The sequence below is a fragment of the Chiloscyllium punctatum genome, chromosome 42 (genome assembly GCF_047496795.1).
Source record: "Chiloscyllium punctatum isolate Juve2018m chromosome 42, sChiPun1.3, whole genome shotgun sequence".
In the NCBI taxonomy this organism is placed as follows: Eukaryota; Metazoa; Chordata; class Chondrichthyes; order Orectolobiformes; family Hemiscylliidae; genus Chiloscyllium; species Chiloscyllium punctatum.
In genome coordinates, this window is record NC_092780.1 from 340,249 (window position 1) to 361,959 (window position 21,711).

The 21,711-nt window shown below is 42.0% G+C and overlaps 1 protein-coding gene across 2 annotated transcripts in view; it reads right to left on the bottom strand.

Moving 5' to 3' along the window:
* The window catches only part of psmc3ip (PSMC3 interacting protein), a 37,045-nt gene that overhangs the window by 9,696 nt on the left and 5,638 nt on the right, over positions 1 to 21,711 (bottom strand). The window contains exons 2-5 of one of the 2 annotated variants that reach the window (XM_072561144.1): positions 21,058 to 21,173; positions 13,113 to 13,202; positions 6,847 to 6,958; positions 2,875 to 3,020 (exon numbers count right to left, since the gene is read on the bottom strand). In XM_072561144.1, coding sequence (XP_072417245.1) covers positions 2,875 to 3,020; positions 6,847 to 6,958; positions 13,113 to 13,202; positions 21,058 to 21,173 — 464 coding nt within the window. The remainder of the gene's footprint in view (positions 1 to 2,874; positions 3,021 to 6,846; positions 6,959 to 13,112; positions 13,203 to 21,057; positions 21,174 to 21,711) is intronic. The other variant, XM_072561145.1, reaches the window with a different exon arrangement.

A 21,711-nucleotide genomic window follows, 5' to 3' on the forward strand; every position in this document is an offset into this window, starting at 1 on the left:
CATCTATACTGGTCTGGGCATTTTCAGGGTGCTATGGACCTGGACTCCAAGATACACCAATGCTGTTACGGATCCTACCATTAACAGCATACTTTCCATTCACATTTCAACTCCCAAAGTGCAACATCTCAAACTAGCCTGGATTAACTCCATCTGCCATTACTCTACCCATGCCTGCAACTGATCCATATCCCACTATATTCTTTCACAAACTTCTACATGAGCTACAACTCTGATCTTTGTCTCATTTACAAGGTTACTAATGCGCCCATCCATGTTTTCATCCAAGTCATTTATATATATTGCAACAGCAGAAGACACAGCACAGATCGGTGTGGAACACCACTAATCACAGACCATCAGCCAGAAAGACATCCTTCCTACTCTCAGGCTTCCACTGGCAAGCCAATACTGAATCCAATAGTAAAGTCACTGAGGATCCCATGCATTTTAATCTTCAGGATGAGCCTTACTAAAATCCATGTAGACAACATCCACTGTTCTACTCTGATCGATCACCTTTGTCACTTCCTCAAAAAATTCAATCAAGTTAATAAAACATGACCTGCCCTGCACAAAGCCATGCTAACTGTCCCTAGTTAGATCATTCTTTTCCAATTGCATATTAGTCCTAACCCTAAGAATTCTCTCCAATAGCATCCCAACCGCTGATGTGAAACTGACCGGTCGATAGATTCCTGGATTATCTCTAAATCCAAAGTTTGGGAGAAGATTTGTAGCTCGGGTGCTCATTGTTGTGGTTCTGTTCGCCGAGCTGGGAATTTGTCTTGAAAACGTTTCGTCCCTTGTCTAGGTGACATCCTCAGTGCTTGGGAGCCTCCTGTGAAGCGCTTCTGTGCTGTTTTCTCCGGCATTTATAGTGGCCTGTCTCTGCCGCTTCCGGTTGTCAGTTCGAGCTGTCCGCTGTAGTGGCCGGTATATTGGGTCCAGGTCGATGTGTTTGTTGATAGAGTCTGTGGATGAGTGCCATCGACCTGGACCCAATATACCGGCCACTACAGCGGACAGCTCGAACTGACAACCGGAAGCGGCAGAGACAGGCCACTATAAATGCCGGAGAAAACAGCACAGAAGCGCTTCACAGGAGACTCCCAAGCACTGAGGAAGTCACCTAGACAGAGGACGAAACGTTTGCAAGACAAATTCCCAGCTCGGCGAACAGAACTATCTCTAGATCCCTTCGTGAACTAGAGATAAGGAACAACATTAGCTACTCACCAGCATTCCAGGACCTCTCCAATAGCTAGGGAACATTGAAAGATCTTGTTCAAGCTCTCAGCAATCTGCTCTGTTGTCTCTTAATAACCTGGGCCCAGGGGACATATCAACCTTAATGCTCTTCAAGAGACCCAGCACTACTTTTTTTATCTCAGCATATTAGCAGGCTCCACACACATCTCACTATCCTCCATATCCTTCTCCTGTAAGAAAACCAATGCAATGAACGTCTAAATCCTGGAACCTGCAATAACCATTCCTGTCCCTGCTCTACCCATGTCTCTGAAATGGCCATAACATCGAAACCCCAGGTACCAACCCATGCTGCAAGTTCACCCACCTTATTCTGGATGCTCTCACCAATGAAGTAGACACTTCAAACCAACTTCTTGCCTGCCAGTGCCCTACTGCAATCTTGAAATCTTAGTTCTGACTTCAGTACTCTCAACCTACTGTATACTTGAAATACAATTTCGGTTCCCATCCCCTGCTGAATTAGTTAAAACCCATCCAAAGAACATTAGCAAATATCCCCCCCAGGATAGTGGTACCCCTCTGGATCAGGTGAAGACTATCTTGTTTGTAGAGGTCCCGCCTATCCCAGAAAGAGCCCCAATTATCTAGGAATCCAAAACCCTCCCTCCTGCACCATCCCTGTAGCCATGTGTTCAACTCCTCTCTCCCTATTCCTTGCAACGTGGTACGGGCAACAGACCAGAGATAACAACTCTGAATGTTCTAGCTCTAAGCTTCCACCCTAGCTCCCTAAATTTCTGCTTTAAATCCCTATTTCTCTTCCTACCTATGTTGTTGGTGCCTATGTGGACCACGACTTGGGGCTGCTCTCTGTCCCCTTCAAGGATCCCGAAAACATGATAAGAGACAACACGAACCCTGACATCTGAGAGGCAACACACCAACCGTGAGTCTCTCTCATTCCCACAGAACCTCCTGTCTGTCCCTGTAACTGTGGAGTTGCCAGTGACTAATGTTCTGCTCCTCTTCCCCCTTCCCTTCTGAGCATCAGGAACAGACTCTGTGCCAGAGACCCATTTCCCCATTGCGTACTCTTGCTAAGCTCCCCTCCCGCCTCCCAAATGATCCAAAGTTCATCCAGCTCCAGTTCTCTAACGCAGCTTTTGAGAAGCTGGAGTTGGGTGCATTTCCCACAGATGCAGTCAGCAGGGACACTACTGGTGACCCTCACGTCCCACATTCTGCAGGAGGAACATTTAACTGCCCTAACCTCCATTCCCATTATTCTAAATTCCCAACAAGACTACTGAAAACTAAAACAAAATAAATAAACCAGTCACCTTACCAATCGGCGCACAGAACCTTTTTTGGTTAGAGTAGGAGGACGGGTGGGAGACACTACCCAAGTAGTGTTTCGAGTAAAGCAACCACCCAAATATAAAGCCTCACTCACCCAGCAGTCCAGTGTCCCTTCCTGCTCAGTGTGCACTTTGGATTGTGGGAGGAAACCGGAGCCCCTGGAGCAAACCCATGCGCAAACTCCACACAGTCGCCCAAGGCTGGAATCGAACCTAGGTCCCTAGCGCTGTGAGGCAGCAGTGCTAACCACTGGACCCCATGCCGCCCATATATAGCAGACATGCTGAATAATATCTTCACCTTTTCTTTATCCTCTGGCGCAACGTGGTTGGTTGCAGATTTGATTTTTTCCAGTCTCTCTTGATGTGATGCACATTCTTGGTTTAGTGCTGTAATTTCCAAAGACACTTCTTCGGTTGTCATCGAACTATTTAGCTCTTTAAGTTCTAATTCAAATACAAATGGAGTTATCAGACCTGTCTTCACCAACAATTCATCAAAAAGCAAGTAACATTCCCTCAATTGCCAGTAAGCGCTCAATAAAAATTTCTTTACTAAAATACAGCCATGTTTCCCTACACTGTGACAGTATCATAGAACCCCTACAGTATGGAAGCAGACCATTCAGCCCATTCATTCCACATTAACCCTCCGAAGGGCATGCTTCCTTGACCCATCCCCTACCCTGTAACCATGCATTTACTATGGCTAATCCATCTAACCTGCACATCCCTGGTTACTATGGTCAATTTAGCATGGCCAATTCATTTTTTATAATTCAAAAGAACTTGTTTTTGAGGCACTTTGCGACACCAAGGTTTTGAGGTCTTGTGTAACTGCAAAACTTTCTTCGCAGCTTTGGGTCATGGCCTCTCCAAGATTATCCTGTATCTCAATCCTATTCAGAGTATACTGCTGAGTATCCAGTTTTCCTTTGTATTTCTATGTCATCTGAAATTGTTGAAAGCTCATTCTTTTCAAATACCATTGCCCTCCCAAATTTATCCCATATAGTTATCATCCCCATCCTTAAAAGTACAATCACTAATCCCCGTATCTTTGCAAACTACAACCACATCAATTGTGTTGTTCTGATGCTGTAAAAATGTATTAAATACAGTGAGGGGAGATTGGAGAATATTTGCCAGGAGCATGACACCAGCACCATGCCTAAAATTTAGGGCAATAATTTACACCAGATTCGGGATTGTTCTAAATCCAGCAAACCACCTTTTCTCTTGTACGTGGGCCTTCAGAGTAATGTTAATGAACAGTAAAGGGGTTTGTCCCAAAGAAGGAATGATACACTTGAAAACTCTATAGTTAAGGAAGAATCCCATTGAGCTGAACAGGAGCTTGACAATCTCTAATTTTAGACTCCACGGATGAAAACACCTTTTTTCTTCCAACCTTCCCTAACAAAATCATCTCTTATCCATCAAGTAACTCCTCAGTCTCCACTTTTTTTTAAAGAGAAAAGAATCCATCTTTTCAGCCTTCACTGATAAATTGCAGATTTGAAATCATCCTTCTGCACTTTTCTTTGTAATCCATTCAAAGTCTGTTCATTATTGTTATGAAACTATAAACTAAAACTGCACAATGTTCCAAATTATGATTTTAAAAGGGCTGGAATCTAGAACAGTCACAAAAGATAGCCAATTCAGTCCATGGAATATGTCAATTTTATATAACAGCAATCATCATGATAATGTGCAATAGGATAGGATTAATAAGAATTAAGCATACTTTAGATTGTTGCAATCACAATGTGGTAGAATTTCAAATTCAATTTCAGGAACAGTAACTCTGGTCTCAAACCAATCCTCAACGTAAATAAGGGCAATACAGGGGTATGAAGAAGTTGTGTGAACATACTAAGTGGAGGATCAAGGAATGCACATTAGAAGACAAAAGCATAATGCTCAGGGAAAATCTTATTTTGATCAAAACGAAGGACTGAGTGAGAAGGATGACCCACTTTGCTAAATAAAGCTGGTCAAGAAAAGGATCCAATCAATAACTAAGGCATACAAAGCAGTGAAAACTAGTAGCACACCAGAGGATTAGGATTTTTGTTTATTTAACAACCATCCATGACTAAATGTTAATAAAGAGGGAGAAAGTTGATTATGAAAGCAAATTGGCAAGAACTTCTTCATATATAAAAGGACAGCTGTTATGGTAAGTCGAACACCTTTAGAGCATGCAACTGGGAACTGACAATAGCGAACGGGAAATAGCAGATAATTTAAACCAATATTTTGGATCGGATTTCATGATGACAAACTATCATGATTTCAAAGATAAGCATGGTTCTGATGAAAAGAAAGATTTTGTAACACTCTCTATCACAAAAATGTATTTGACAAACTACAGGGGCTAAAGACAGGTATGTCGCCAGAACTTGAGTTCATGTGTCCAAGGGTTTAAAAGGACGTGGCTGCCGAGATAGTGGAGACATTGGTCAAAATATTCCAAACCTCACTGGATTCCAGAACAGTTCCAGCAGATGGCAAAGTTATTATGTGATGCCCTGTTCAAAGGGAGACAGAAAGCAGCAAACTATAGGCCAGTTCACCTAACATCTATCATTGGAAAAATGCATTATTAAGTATGAAACAGCAGGTCATTTAGAAAAATGGCTTTGTGAAAGGGAAATCATGTTTAACAAATTTGTTAGAGTTCCTCAAGGATACATCAAAGTAGAACTGATAAAGGAAACCAGTAAATTGTGTATTTGGAATTTCAGAAGGTATTTGATAAAAGGTTCTCGCAGAAGATTGAAACTCACAGAAACTGGGGTATTATTTTAGCATGGATTGAGGATTAGGATTGGTTAACATATAAAAGACAGATTTGGGATTAATGGGACTTTGTCAGGTTGCAAAAACATATAGTTAAGTGCCACAAGGAACACTTCTAGGATACCAATTACTTACTACCTAAATTAGGCATGCTCTGATGAGGACATAGTAAATCTCCAAGGGGATATTGATGGGTTGTGTGAACGGGCAAAGTTTTTGCGGATGGAATTTAACATAGGAAATTGAGAGGTCATGCACTTCGGTCAGAAGAATCAAAGAGACTCCACAAAAGTGCAACATGGGGGGGTTTGGATGTTCTTAACCATGAAGTACAAAAAGGTTAGCATAAGAGTGCAGCAAGTAATTAAGGCAAGATGAAATTTTGGTCTTTATGTTAGGAGGTTGAAATTTAACAACAAATGTGTCTGGTTACAACTGTACAGGATGTCAATGAAGCAAAACCTGGAGTGCTGTACACAGTTTTAGTCCCTCTATTTAAAAAAGGGTATACCGACGTTAAAAGCAGCTCAAAAGACAATTCATTAGTCTCCATTCTGGGATAACAGGGTTAATTAATCAAGAACAGCTAAGAAGATTAGGCCTTTTTTCATTACATTTAGAAGACTGATGAGTGATTCTGAGCGGGCTTGATAAGATAGATGCTCAGATGATGTTTCTGCTAGTGGTGGAATCTCAAACCCGGGGACGTACTTATAGAAAAGGGGACACTCATTTAAATCCGTGGTTCAAAGGAAATTCTTATCCCTGAGGGCAATGAATGTCTGGAATTCTTAACCCTCAGAGTTGTGGAGGCTAGATCACTGAAAGTATTACGGAGGAAGTCAATGGATATTTGAAATCTGAGTTAACAGGTATGCTCAGCTGACGAAAAAAGAAGTTGAGGTCTCGGGCACTGCAACCATAATCTTGTCCAACAGCTGGCTAGGCCTCATGGGTCAGATGGCCTACTCCTGCTCCTTTTGCCTATGTTCTTATATATTTTCATCTTCTCCTTCATAACATAAGAATATGCATTGACTGCACCTAAATAGTTTTGCAATTTTACATTTTACCTTTGATTCTAATTTATCTGGAACAGATTGAGTCATAATATTTTATTTTTGATCATAAATCTTTTCTTCAAAGTGCAGCAGAACAGCACTGATTGGATAGCTCTTTCAAAGAGTCAAAGTCACAATGGACTATGTGGCCTTCTGTGCTAACTGATTTTATCACTCGTATGCTTATTAAGCAACACTGCTAGTGGTTCCCAAACTTCAAATTTAAAATTCTTACTCTTGCATTCAAATCCCTCCAAGTGCTTGCTCTTCCTTTTCTCTATAGCCTGGCCCAGTCCCACCACATAAGAAAAGAATAGGAAAGATAAAAAAGTTTAATTAATTAAAGGCATTTCTGAACCTTAGTTCTGAACTTCTAAAAATTCAACACCTCCTTCCTAACACACCTGCTTCCATTTGCCGACAGCACTGTTGAACATTTTGGAACTTCTCACTCAGTTCACTGATCTCACTGTCTAGGGTCTTCAGATCAGTTTCACCAACAGCTGCAAACTGACTCTAGAGAGGAAATCAGAGAGTAACTGAAATCACATAAACTTAATCATCTTGAGTTGGTGGTGTACATTAGGAATTATTGCAGATCTTGAAAAACTAACTAACAACGGATCTTGACACAGTGATGATAAAGGATGCATGCACATTTCAGGATTGTTGAGATTTAGAACACAGAACGTAACAGCGCAGTACAGGTCCTTCAGCCCTCAATGTTGCACCAACCTGTGAAACCAGTCTGAAGCCCATCTAACCTACACAACTCCATTTTCATCCATATGACTATCTAATAACCATTTAAATGCCCTTAAAGTTGGTGAATCTACTACTGTTGCAGACAGTGCATTCCACACCCCTACTATTCTCAGGAGTAAAGAAACTACTTCTGACATCTATCCTACGTCTATCACCCCTCAATTTAAAGCTATGTCCCCTTGTGCTAGCCATCACCGTTAAAGGAAATATGCTCTCACTGTCCACCCGATCTAACCCTCTGATTATCTTATGTCTCAATTAAGTCACCTCTCAACCTTTTTCTTTCTAATGAAAACAGCCTCAAGTCCCTCAACCTTTCCTCATAAGACCTTCTCTCCATACCAGGCAACATCCTAGTAAATCTCCTCTGAACCCTTTCCAAAGCTTCCACATCCTTCCTATAATGCAGTGGCCAGGACTGTACAAAATACTCCAAGTGCAGTCACAACAGGGTTTTGTACAGCTGCAGCATGACCTTATGGCTCTGAAGCTCATGGTACAATCGCAACATTTAAGAGGCATTTGGATGGGTATATGAATAGGAAGGGTTTGGAGGGATATGGGCCGGGTGCTGACAAGTGGGACTAGATTGGGTTGGGATATCTGGTCGGCATGGATAGGTTGGACCGAAGGGTCTGTTTCCATGCTGTACATCTCTATGACTCTATAATAAAAGCTAACACACCATATGTCTTCTGAACAACCTTATCAATCTGGTTGCCAACTTTCAGGGATCTATGTACATGGAAACTGAGATCTCTCTGTTCATCTACACTACCAAGAATCGTACCATTAGCCCAGTATTCTGCATCCTGTTACTCCGTCAAAGTAATTCACCTCACATTTTTTCCACATTAAACTCCATTTGCCATCTCTCAGCCCTGCTCTGCAGCTTATCTACGTCCCTCTAAAACCTACAACATCTTTCTGCATTATCCACAACTCCACAGACTTTCATGTCATCCGCAAATTTACTAACTCATCCTTCTATGGCCTCACCCAGGTCGTTTATAAAAATGACAAATAGCAGTGGACCCAAAACAGATCCTTACGGTACACCACTAGAAAACAAACATCCAGATGAACATTTCCCATCAACCACCACTCTCTGTCTTCTTTCAGCTCGCCAAATTCTGATCCAAACCGCTAAAGCACCTCAATTCCATGCCTCTGTGTTTTGTGCAGTAGCCTACCATAGGGAACCTTATCAAATACTTTACTGAAATCCATATACACCACATCAACCGTTTTACCCTCATCCACCTGTTTGGTCACCTTCTCAAAGAACTCAGTAAGGTTTGTGAGGCACGACCCACCCTTCACAGAACCATGTTGACTATCCCTAATCAACTTAATCCTCTCCAGATGATTGAAAATTCTATCTCTTATAACCTTTTCCAACACTTTACCCACAACCGAAGTGAGGCTCACTGGCCTATAATTAGCAAGGTTGTCTCTACTCCCCTTCTTGAGCAAGGGAACAACATTTGCTATCCACCAGTCTTCTGGCACTATTCCTGTAAACTATGACGACAAAGATCAAAGCCAAAGGCTCAGCAATCTCCTCCCTGACTTCCCAGAGAATCCTAGGATAAATCCCATCCAGTCCTAGGGACCTATCTATTTTTACACTTGCCAGAATTGCAAATATCTCCTCCTTGTGAACCTCAATTGTATTTAGTCTGGTAGCCGTATCTCAGTATTCTCCTCAACAACGTTGTCTTTTTCTAGCATGAATACTGACAAAAAATATTCATTTAGTGCCTCCCCTATCTCCTCTGACTACATGCACAACTTCCCACTACTATCCTTGATTGGCCCTAATCTTATTCTAGTCATTCCTTTATTCCTGATGTAACTACAGAAAGCTTTAGGGTTTTCCTTAATCCTATCCACCAACAACTTCTCATGTCCCCTCTTGGTTCTTCTTGGCTCTCTCTTTGGGTCTTTCATGACTAATATTTAATTCTCAAGTGCCCTAACCGAGCCTTCACAGCTCATCCTAACATAAGCCTTCTTCTTCATCTTGACAACAGATGTAATTTCCTTAGGAAACCACGGTTCCTGCGCATAACAACTTCCTCTTTGCCTGACATACTTATCAAAGGCACAAAGTAGCTGGTCCTTGAATAAGCTCCACATTTCAATTGTGCCCACCCCCTGCTGTTTCCTTCCCCATCCTATGCATCCTAAATCTTGCCTAATCGCATTGTAATTACCCTTCCACTATAACATTTGTCCTGCAGTGTATGCCTATCCCTTTCCATTGCTAAAGTCAACATATCCGAATTGTGATCACTATCACCAAAGTGCTCACCTACCTCCAACTCTAACACCTGGCAAGGTTCATTACTCAGTACCAAATCCAATGTGGCCTTGCCCCTTGTTGGCCTGTCTACGTGCTGTGTCAAGAAACCCTCCTGCACAGTTGGACAAAAACTAACCCATCTAAAGTACTTGAACTATAGTATTCCCAGTCAATATTTGGAAAGTTAAAGGCCCCCATAACAGCTACCCTATCACTCTTGCTCCTATTAAGAATCATCTTTGCTATCCTTTTCTCTACATCTCTGGAACTATTCGGAGGCCTAAAGAAAACTTCCAACAGGGTGACCTCCTTTCCTGTTTTTAACCTCAGCCTACCTCAGTAGACAATTCCTCAGAAGTCCTTTCTGCAACCATAATACTGTCCTTGACCAACAATGCCACACCAGCCCCTCTTTCACCATCTTCTCTGTTCTTACTGAAATATCTGAATCCAGGAATGTGTAACAACCATTCCTGTCCTTGCTCTATCCATGTCTCCGAAATGGCCACAACATCGAAATCCCAGGTACAAACCCTGCTGCAAGTTCACCCACCTTATTCTGGATGCTCCTGGCATTGAAGTAGACGTACTTCAAACCAAATTCTTGCTTGCTGGTGCCCTCTTGCAACCCTGAAACCTTTTTTCAGGTCTTACTACTCTCAATCTCCTGTATACTCAAACTACAATTTGGGTTCCCATCCCCCTGCTGAATTAGTTTAAACCCTCATAAACAGCAATAGCAAATATCCCTCCCCAGGATATTGATACCGCTCTGGTTCAGGTGAAGACCATCCTGCTTGTAGAGGTCCCACCTAGCCGAGAAAGAGCCCCAATTATCCAGGAATCCAAAACCCTCCCTCCTGCACCCTCCCTGTAGCCACGTGTTCAAATTCTCTCTCTCCCTATTCCTCGCCTCACTGGCACGTGGCATGGGCAACAAACCAGAGACAACAACTCTGTTTGTCCTAGCTCTAAGCTTCCACCCTACCTCCCTAAATTTCTGCCTTAAATCCCCATCTCTCTTCCTACCTATGTCATTGGTGGCTATGTGGACTACGACTGGGGGCTGCTCCCCCTGCCCTCCCCCTCAACACGGACAGACTCTGTGCCAGAGATCTGTGACCCAATGCTTAACCCTGGTAAGGCACCCCACCCCAAAAGTATCCAAAACGGTATACTTGTTTTTGAGGGGAACAGCCACAGAGGATTCCTCCACTGCCTGCTGTCCCCTGATGCTAACCCATCTACCTTCTTCTTGTACCTGAGATGTGAATACCTCCCTGTAACTCCTCTCAATAACCCCCTCCACCTCCCGAATTATCCGAAGTTCATCTAGCTCCAGCTCCAGTTCCCTAATGGGAGGAGGTGGAGTTGGGTGCAATTCCCACAGATGCAGTCAGCAGGGACACTAGTGGTGACCCTTACCTCCAACATTCTGCAGGTGGAACATTCAACTGCCCTAACGTCCATTCCCACTATTCTAAATTATCAATAGGACTATTGAAAAATAAAAAACATCAAAACTAGTCTACTTACTAATCTGGCGCACAGAACCACTTTTTTTTGGTTAGAGGAGGACGGATGGGAGACACGACCCGAGTAGTGTTTCACATGAAGCAACCACCCAAATATGTAACCTCACTTACCCAGCAGTCCTGTGTCTGCTCCTGCGCAGAATGCACTCTGCCTATATATGAGGTAAGTTTATATACTTTAAATTTACCATCCCGGCGGACCTCTGGTCCTCACTGTCGCTCCTCCCACTTCAACTGCCACTGACAACATGAAACAGAAAACAAGCGTTATGGGGAAAAAGGCAGGAAAGTGGCTGTGAATGTAATCAGATTAGCCACAATCTTATTGAATAGTGGAGTCAACTTGATGGGCTGAATGCCCTACTTCTGCTCGTACATCTTGTGAGTTATCAAAAACATTGCTGTGGAACTTGGAGGTGATGAAACTCCAACACCATTGCTGCACTTCTTGATAGTTGAGGTCACCTAAGTAATAAGTTCTGTATTATTTCTTATTCAATCACTAGTGTCAGGAGCAGAGCTCCTTCCACCCTTTCACTTCCTCTTGTAGCCACAATATTTATATGGCTGGTCTAGTTTAGGGAGAAAGTGAGGACTGCAGACACTGGAGATCAGAGTCAGAGTGTGGTGCTAGAAAAGCATAGCCAGTCAGGCAGCATCCAAGCAGTAGGAGAATCAATGTTTCAAGCATAACTTCTTCATCAGGAATCAAGCTCCATTCAATGTCAAAGGGTAATGGGAATTCTCCCTTGTTAGAGGTCGTCTTTTCCCAATCCTGTGTGGCAAAATGTTACTTATCACTCATAAGCCCAAGCTACGAATCTTGACAACAACTGACTGTATATGAATGCAGACTGCTTCAGTATTTCAAGAGGGACAAATAGTGATGGATATTGTTCTCTGATAATTGAACATCCACAGCCTGACCTTATAATTGAGGGAAGATTAAGCCATTAAAATCATAAGGTGTATAAGCAGGAGTACTGCATTCAACCCATCAAGTCTACTCCACTATTCAGTAAGATCATGGCTGATCTGATTACATTCACAGCCACTTTCTTGCCTTTTTCTCCATAAACCTCTTTGTTTATTGATGAAAAATCTAACCATTTGATCCAGGAGTGTTCTTAATGATTCAACTTCCTGCACAAAAAAATTCCAAATTCACTACTTTTTGAGAGAAGAGACTTCTCACCTCTGACTTGAATGGGTGATCTCATACTGAGATTTTGCCATCTAGTCCTCAACTCTGTCAAAACAATGTCTTCACATCAACTCTGTCAAGCACAAAAATCTTATATCTTTCAATAAGGTCATTAATTACTAAATTCTGAGGGACAGAGGCCCAACCTCCTCAATATCTCCTCATAAGACTGTCCCCCTACCATACTCAGGATCAAGTAAATGAAGCTCCTCTGGCTCGTTATGAAGTAGCTGAAGATGGATAGAGGTCAAGCACTACTTTGAAAAACTCCTACAATGAAGCCTTCTTGTCAAAAAATGGACTTCCAATAGCCACAACCATCTTCCCACATGGTTTTTCTCAACAATAAAATATAAGTTCACTTTATAAAGGAAAATGGGAGAATAAAACAAACTAAGCTATCTAAATGTTGAACGCATTTAGAAAGATCTTATGAAACAGAGCAAACAAAATCTCACCTATTCCCTAACATCATCACATTACAGTATATTCAATAACCAGCTATTTGATCAGACAAGGCTTATTTCAAACTTCACAAGTTGCCTTCAAAAATAGATTACTAAAAGTCCATAGAAAAATAAATCAACTGAAATTTAATTTTAGCTGAAGGAAAATATATTTCATGAAACTAACCTATGAATCTTAAATATTGTAAAGGATACATGTGATTTCGAGGTCAGTGTCGAACGTTCAAGCTCTTGTTTCCCTACTATGTTCTTTCAAAGTGCTAGTAAGAGACAAACTACTGATTTTTGGAGAAAGACATACCCAAATACAAATTAATCAATTAAATATCTCTGCAAAACCAATCACTACATTTCAGTACAAGTGTTATCATAAAAAAGCTCACTTTCTCACCTGATCAGCAAAGTAGATTTTCTGTTTCCCATAAACCTTTTCCTTTATTTTACCATCTTGAGTTAGCTGCTCCAGAGCTTTCACTGCAGCCTGCAATAAAAGATTAAATGTGATGAAAGGAACTGCTACTGCAAAGACTTAATAACATATTCTGTTCCATTGTTATTGTATTGCCTCAAACAAAACATCAAATGATTCGATTCCAGGAACACTACAAAACCAAAATCACAAAGCAAGTTTCAGACCATGTTTCCAGTTCTCAGAAGTTGCAAAATCTCAAGCAAGGGATCTGGGAGTGCTAGTTGAGGATTCTCTAAAGGTAAACATGCAGGTTGAGTCTGTGATTAAGAAAGCGAATGCAATGTTGTCTCTTATCTCAAGAGGGTTGGAATATAAAAGCAGAGATGTACTACTAAGACTTTATAAAGCTCTGGTTAGGCCCCATTTGGAGTACTGTGTCCAGTTTTGGTCCCCACACCTCAGGAAGGACATACTGGCACTGGAACGTGTCCAGCGGAGATTCACACGGATGATCCCTGGAATGACAGGTCTAGCATATGAGGAACGGCTGAGGATACTGGGATTGTATTCGTTGGAGTTTAGAAGATTAAGGGGAGATCTAATAGAGACGTACAAAATAATACATGGCTTTGAAAAGGTGGATGCTAGAAAATTGTTTCTGTTAGGCGAGGAGACTAGGACCCGTGGACACAGCCTTAGAATTAGAGGGGGTCATTTCAGAACAGAAATGCGGAGACATTTCTTCAGCCAGAGAGTGGTGGGCCTGTGGAATTCATTGCCACGGAGTGCAGTGGAAGCCGGGACACTAAATGTCTTCAAGGCCGAGATTGATAGGTTCTTGTTGTCTAGAGGAATTAAGGGCTACGGGGAGAATGCTGGCAAGTGGAGCTGAAATGCGCATCAGCCATGATTGAATGGCGGAATGGACTCGATGGGCCGAATGGCCTTACTTCCACTCCTATGTCTTATGGTCTTATGGTAACTGCAATCAATAACCAGAAACTGGACCTGTAAAAACATTAACTTCCAAAAGAACAAGTATTCATTTATAAGCCTTTCACTTTTTTGTGCAATCTTACCTTCAACATAATCACTTCTATGCTTTTAATTGAAACACATCTAGAATACAACATTTTCAAGCTTGCAGACTTGATTTTTCTTTCAACAAGCCACGGCAGGGCTTCAAGCAGTTTTTAATACGGTAACACAAATGAGAAACATTTAAAACAGATATTCAAAAGATTGTAGGAAATGTATATTTCATTAAAATAACAAACTTATAGAAGTGGTGAGAGAAAAAGTGAAATCCATACTAAAGATGAAACTAGAAGAACATCTAGAAAAGAAAATAAGTGTGAATAGTCAAAGTAGATTTAAAAAGTAAAAAAAATTTGCTTGACTAAAATTATTTATTTTTTGAGGAGGTAAGAGAGAGCACACAATGATAATAAAGTGGAAATAAACTATCAGAAAGCCTTGACAATGCTCAAAAAGATTGATGAGGAAGGTCACAGAATACAGAGTGAGGAAACAAGTAGCAGGATGGATTGCTGACTGTGGAAACATATAATAATTCAGAATAGTAGAAAGTACGGGGGTTGGGGCATTTGTGATGAAACATTATAGATTATTTCAGTGTGGAAAAGGTAATTCAGTTCATTGAGTCTATGCTGGCATGAAGTACCTATCTACTCTAATCCCACTTCCCAGCACTTGTGTATAGACCTAAATGCTATGGTGTTCCAAGTGTTCGTCTATATACTTTTCCCACCTCCACCAGCATTTCAGGCAGAGAGTTCCAGATACCCACAATCCTCTGGATAAAAACATTTCACTTTAAATCCCTTCTAAATCTCCTCCCCCTTACCTTAGCTCTATGCTTTTTAAGGAGAAAACTTTCTCCCTACTATAACTTTGTAGACTTCAATCAGGTTCCGCCAATCAGGCTTCTCTGCTCAGAAGAAAACAACACTAACCACGTAGTTTCTCTTCATAGCCGAAACACTTCATCCTGAGCAACATACAGGTGAATCATCTCTACACTTTGCCTAGAGCAATTACACCTTACCTACAGAGTGGAGTCCAGGACTGCACTCAGTATTCCAGGTGTGGCCAAACAAATGTTCTATACAGCTTCAATTTCAAAATAAATGCAGGTTACTTCCAATAAAGGATTTTTGTTTAAAAGGAAGATCTGAAAATCCTTTCAGAATTTGGGTGGTGGGGGGGGGAGAAAACAAAGAAAATTTACAGCCCAGGAACAGGCCCTTTGGCCCTCCAAGCCTGTGCTGATCCAAATCCACTGTCTAAACCTATCGCCCAATTCCTAAGGATCTGTATCTCTCTGCTCCCCACCTACTGATACATCTGACCAGATGCACCTTAAATGAATCTAGCCTGCTTGCCTCTACTACTTCTGCTGGCAATGCATTCCAGGCACCTACCACACTCTGTGTAAAGTACTTGACGCCTGTATCCCCCTTAAAGTTTTCTCCTCTCACCTCGAATGCGTGACCTCTCGTTATTGAATCCCTCACCCTGGGAATAAGCATACCTCTATCGACCCTGTCAATACCCTTCATGATTTTGTAGACCTCAATCAAGTCCCCCCTCAATCTCTTTTTTTTCTAATGAAAACAATCTTAACCTACTCAACCTCTCTTCATAGCGAGCACCTTCCATACCAGGCAACATCCTCGTAAACCTTCTCTGCACCCTCTCCAAAGCGTCCACATCCTTTTGGTAATATGACGACCAGAACTGCACACAGTATTCTAAATGCAAACCAAAGTCTTGCACAATTTTAACATGACCTGCCAGCTCTTATACTCAATACCCCTTGTGATGAAGGCAACCCTGGGGCAGCACGGTAGCTCAGTGGTTAGCACTGCTGCCTCACAGTGCCAGGGACCCGGGTTTGATTCCAGCCTCAGGTAACTGTTTGTGCGGAGTTTGCGCATTCTCCCCGTGTCTGCATGGGTTTCCTCCCACAGTCCAAAGATGTACAGGTCAGGTGAACTGGTCATGCTAAATTGCCCATAGTGTTAGGTGCCTTAGTTAAGGGTAAATGTAGAGGAATGGGTCTGGGTGGGTTACTGTTCAGAGGGTCAGTGTGGACTTGTTGGGTTGAATGGCCTGTTTCCAAACTGTAGGGAATCTAATCTAATCTAGTACGCCTTCTCGACCACTCTATTCATCTGTGCAGCCACCTTCAAGATACAGTGCACCTGAACTCCCGGATCTCTCTGGTCATCAACTTTTCCTCATGCTCTTCTGTTTACAGTATAGTTCACTCTAGAATTAGACCTTCCAAAATGCATCACCTCACATTTGCCCTGTTTGAATTCCATTTGCACCCAACTCTCCAGTCTATCTATATCCCCCTGTATTCTCTGACAGTCCCCTATGCTTTCTGCTACTCCACCAATCTTCATGTCATCTGCAAACTTACTGATCAGACCATCAATGCCCTCTTCCACAGCATTTATGTATATCACAAACAACAGTGGCCCCAGCACCGATCCCTGTAGAACACATTGGTCACCTTTCTCCATTTCAAGAAACTCCCTTGAACTACTACTCTCTGTCTCCTGTTGCTCAACCAGTTCTTTAACCACCTAGCTAGAACACCCTGCACACCATGTGACTTCACTTTCTCCCTTAGTTTACCATGGGGAACCTTATCAAACGCCTTATCAAAGTCCATGTATATGACATCCACAGCCCTTCCTTCATCTATCAACTTGGTCACTTCCTCAAAGAATTATATTTAGTTGGTAAAGCACAATCTCCCCCGAACAAAACTATGCTGCCTATCACTGATAAGCCCATTTTCTTCCAAATATAAATAGATCCTATCCCTCAGGACCTTCTCCAGCTTGATGTGCAGAGACCTACCACTTTAGCAAAATGTATACTTTGGACCAATTTGTATGGGATTTGTAAGGATCTCATTCTATTATGCTTTTTTTAAAAAAAATGTGGACTGAAATGGGGAAGAATGGCTATAAAATGCATGTTCTGGAAGGATTTCTGCATGTTTTGCTGATGGTATATAACCTGGCAACAATGGCAAATAGCTGTTTCAACAAGCAGCAATTGAGTGATTGCAGATGAACAGGAACCAATGAGTTATGCACAGATGCAGCTAGATGGCAACAAGTTAATTGAAAACTGGTCACTCGTATATTGCCCAACAAAAGTCCTTTGCTTGCTGACAACTGAGAGATTGGTTGTCAGTTAACTGAACAGCTTGCTATTAGAAAGAAGCTAAAGTGAAGAGATGTGATCTCCACCAACCTGGAAGCTGTTTCTTCTCTTCTGCAGTAAAACTTACTTTAAACTTGAAGAAACCAGTTAATTTTTCCTTCAGCAGTTCCTGTATGGTGTGACTTTTAATGATAAAACAGATATTTTACAAGTAAACCAGCCCCTTACAAACCAGTGGAAGCTTTTAGAAAGGGAACCCAGGAAGAAATCTTTGGATAAACAAGAACCATCTGAACAGAATTTGTGGACAAAGAAAGCTGAAATGATTTTCCAGTTTTTCACCTCCATCTGTATATGTTTTTGCCCTGTCTGTATTTGTAAGGCGGAGTTTATAAAGGAGTTTTAATTAGTTTAATTATTATATACTGATGGTATATAACTGTTTAACTGTAATTACAGTGAATTACTTGCAATAAATAGCCATTCTTGTTCAGGATAGAAACCTGTAAGTGCTTTCTATCAACCTGGGTCTGACAATCAAGTAAATTGGGTAATTTTGTGAACATAACTAACACCTTTAATTTTTGTAAAAACTTCATGAAGAGTGAGGCTTGATTTTCACTGCAAAGAGGGAATTTATTTGCAGAAACAGGTCAGGCAAAATCTAAAATAAAACAGAAGTGGAAATGTTCAGCAGGTCTGCCAGCACCTCTGAAGAGAAATCAAAGTTAACGTTTTGGGTTTGGTGACCTTTTCTCAGAACTGATGATAGCTAGGAAAATGTTGATTTATATGCAGAAGATAGGGTGGTGGAGTGGGGGTAAGGAGTAAATAATAGGCAAGGATAGAGCCCAAAGAGACAGTTGGACAAAGGAGTCAATGATGAACTGTCTGGGACTGTGAATAGCTGTTAATGGAGACTGTTAGCATGAACAATAGGTAGTGTAATGGCAGAACATGTGATAACATGGCCTGGTGTGTGTGGTAGGAAGCTAGGACATGGGGAAGTTCAGGCCCAAAAATTATTGAACTCAATATAGAGTCTGGAGGGCTGCAAGGTCATAGAAACCCTACAGTGTGCAAACAGGCTCTTCAGCCCAACAAGTCCACACTGACCCTCCGAAGAGTATCCCACCCAAACATTCCCCTACCCTATTATTCTACATTTACCCCTGACTAATGCATCTAACCAACACATCCTTGAACACCAATGAGCAATTTAGCATGGCGAATTCACCTAACCTGCACATTTGGATTATGGGAGGCAACCCAAGCAGACAGGGAGAATGTGCAAACTCCACACAGACAGTCACTTGAGACTGGAATCGAACCAGAGTCACTGACACTGTGAGGCAGCAATGCTAACTACTGTGCCATCCGTTGACTTCAATAAACATTTAGAACAAAAGACCTGGCATCATGATGCCTATGTATCCATCATGATTGTCATTAAAACCCAGCTTCTTTACTAATATCCCTTAGAGAAGGAAATCTGCCATTCTTAGTTGGTCTGGCTTCTGCATGACTCCAGACACAGAGATGCGATTGACTTTTAATTGCCCTCTAGATAATTAGGAATGGGCAATAAATGCTGACCTAACCAGAGACGTCCACATCCTGTAATCCCCAAGCGGAAAATAAGGTGTTGTTCTTCTAGCTTGCGCTGAGCTTTGTTGCAACATTATAGCAAGCCTGAGACAGAGTTATTGGCCAGCGAACAGTGTTTAAGTGACAGGCAACTTGAAGGTCAGGGTCTTTTTTGCAGGCAGAACTATGATGCGGTCACTCAGTCTACGCTTTGTTTCCCCGAAGTAGAGGAGGCCACATGCAGTAGACTAGATTGGGAGAAGTGTAGGTAAAGTGGAAGGTGTGTTTGGACCCTTGGATACTGAGGAGGGAGAATTTAAATGGGCAGGTGTTACACCTTTAGCATTTGCAGGAGAAGGTGCTGTGGAGGGGTGGTGTTGGGACTGAAGGAAGAGTGGACCAGTGTGTCCCAGAGGTAACAGTCCCTTTGGAAGGCAGACAAAGGGGCGGGGAGAGAGAATACGTGTCTGGTGGTGGCATCTCGCTGGAGGCGGCGGAAATGGTGGTTGATGATATTCTGTATGTGGATGCTGGTGTGATGGTAAGTAGGAACAAGGGGAACCCTATTGCTGTTGCAGGAGGGAAGAGAAGGGGTGAGGGCAGCAGAGTGGGAGATGGGTTAGAACCAGTTGAGGGCCCTGAAGACAACAGTGCTGGGGAGTCCTCAGTTGAGGAAGAAGGTGGGCAATTCCGAGTTTCCCTTGTTGAAATTTGCCTCATCAGAATATATGTGACAGAGATGGAGGAACTGCGAGAATGGAATGGAGTCTTTACAGGAAACAGGATGCGAGGATGTATAGTCCAGGTAACTGTGGGAGTCGATAGGTTTATATTGGATATTCGTGGCCTGTCTATCCCCAGAAATGGAAACAGAGGAAGGGAAGGGCAGAATCAGAAATAGACCAGGTGAAAGTGAGAGTGGGATGGAAATTAGAAACAAAATCGATTAACTTTTCCAATTCTGGACAACAGAGGGAAGCAGCACTGATGACATCAGAGAAATATGTTGAAGGCCTGAATAGGACTGGAACGAGCAATGTTCCACGTAACCCAAGAAGAGACAGGTGTAACTGGGGCCCAGCGAGTAGGCATGGCCGCCCCTCTAACCTAATCTAAATCTAAAATTTGTCAAATAAAATCAGGAATCTCAATCTGAAGCTTGAAGCTAGAACAGAGTAGATAGGATGTCAAGAGATAGTTTGGAGGTGGTCCTTTTCCCAGAGAAAAGCAGCCCTGTGGATTTGGCTGCCAGTTGATGCAGTAAATGGTAAATTCTGTCAAGCTAGGCCAGGGCCTGATCATGCAGAAAGGAAAACACAATGCTAGAGAAATTCATCAGGTCTAGCACCATCTATGGAGAAAGAAACAATTAATGCTTCGTGTCCAGTATGATTCTTCTTTGGAACCAATTTATAATTCATATTTCGAGCATCTGTAGGAATTTGCTTTTATTGATCTGTTTTTGACAGAGGTCACTGAAGACAGAAGATATCACACTCTAGATTGTATAATATAATCTAAGGTCAGCGTAGTTTACTGAACTAGTTCATGCACCTAAATGAATTGGATAGAAATATATTTCTAATATTTTTCTGGAATTGGACCAGCTTTCGAGCCTCCTCCAGCAGATTACATACCTTGGCGTAGGGTGTATAACATGCACACTGTGATACAAAGTTTTATAGGGCAGATTGGATTGGCCAGTGGGTTTTACTAGATTAGATTACATTACAGTGTGGAAACAGGCCCTTCGGCCCAACAAGTCCACACCAACCCGCCGAAGCGCAACCCACCCATACCCCTACATCTACATCTACCCCTTACCTAACTCTACGGGCAATTTAGCATGGCCAATTCACCTGACCTGCACATCTTTGGACTGTGGGAGGAAACCGGAGGACCCGGAGGAAACCCACGCAGACACGGGGAGAACGTGCAAACTCCACACAGTCAGTCGCCTGAGGCGGGAATTGAACCCAGGTCTCTGGCGCTGTGAGGCAGCAGTGCTAACCACTGTGCCACCGTGCCACCCATCTGTCTCCTGAGGCAGTTCCATCCCTCAAAAATTGCCAATTCTCATACATAGACAAAACATTTTAAAACTTAAAAAGAAAGAACAAGCAGCAACACCAAATAAGCCTACTGTTTTCCCAAAGCCGTATTCTCGCTGGAGATTCCCAAAAACATCTTGTGCACTGTATGGCCGATTCTGGTCGTTCAAATACTTCAAAATAACAGAAGCAGCTAAAAAGAAAAGATTTTTCATTTCAATTAAAATGTTAAAATTGCCTGATGTTTAAATTTGTATCCATTCTCTATCATACAAAACTCACTTAATCCTTAATCACTGTTTAAACATCATAGGCTTAGCAGTGAGATACTCTTCTTGGGTTAATTATAAATATCAATTTCCAATATCAATACTGAAATCATTTCTTGCAAGACGCCTGGCACAGTCTATATTTAGTAACAGTTTGCAACCAGCTTCAGACAGAGGCAAAGAGAAAACGGTGCATCTTAATCTACACCACGGCAAATACTACAATAGAACAAATTCACTTCACTTCGGGTGATAAAAAGAATGGTTGAATTGAACTGGATACAGCAAAGTCAGTGGTGCTGTGTTAATGTCACTGGACTAATAACCCACAGACCCAAGTTAATGTTCTAGGGTTGTGGGTTATCAAATTCCAGCACTGCAAATACACCAAAAGATAGAAAAGATGCGAGGGAATGGCAAAGTTTCAGTGACCATGGTGGATTTCAATATGCAGGTGGACTG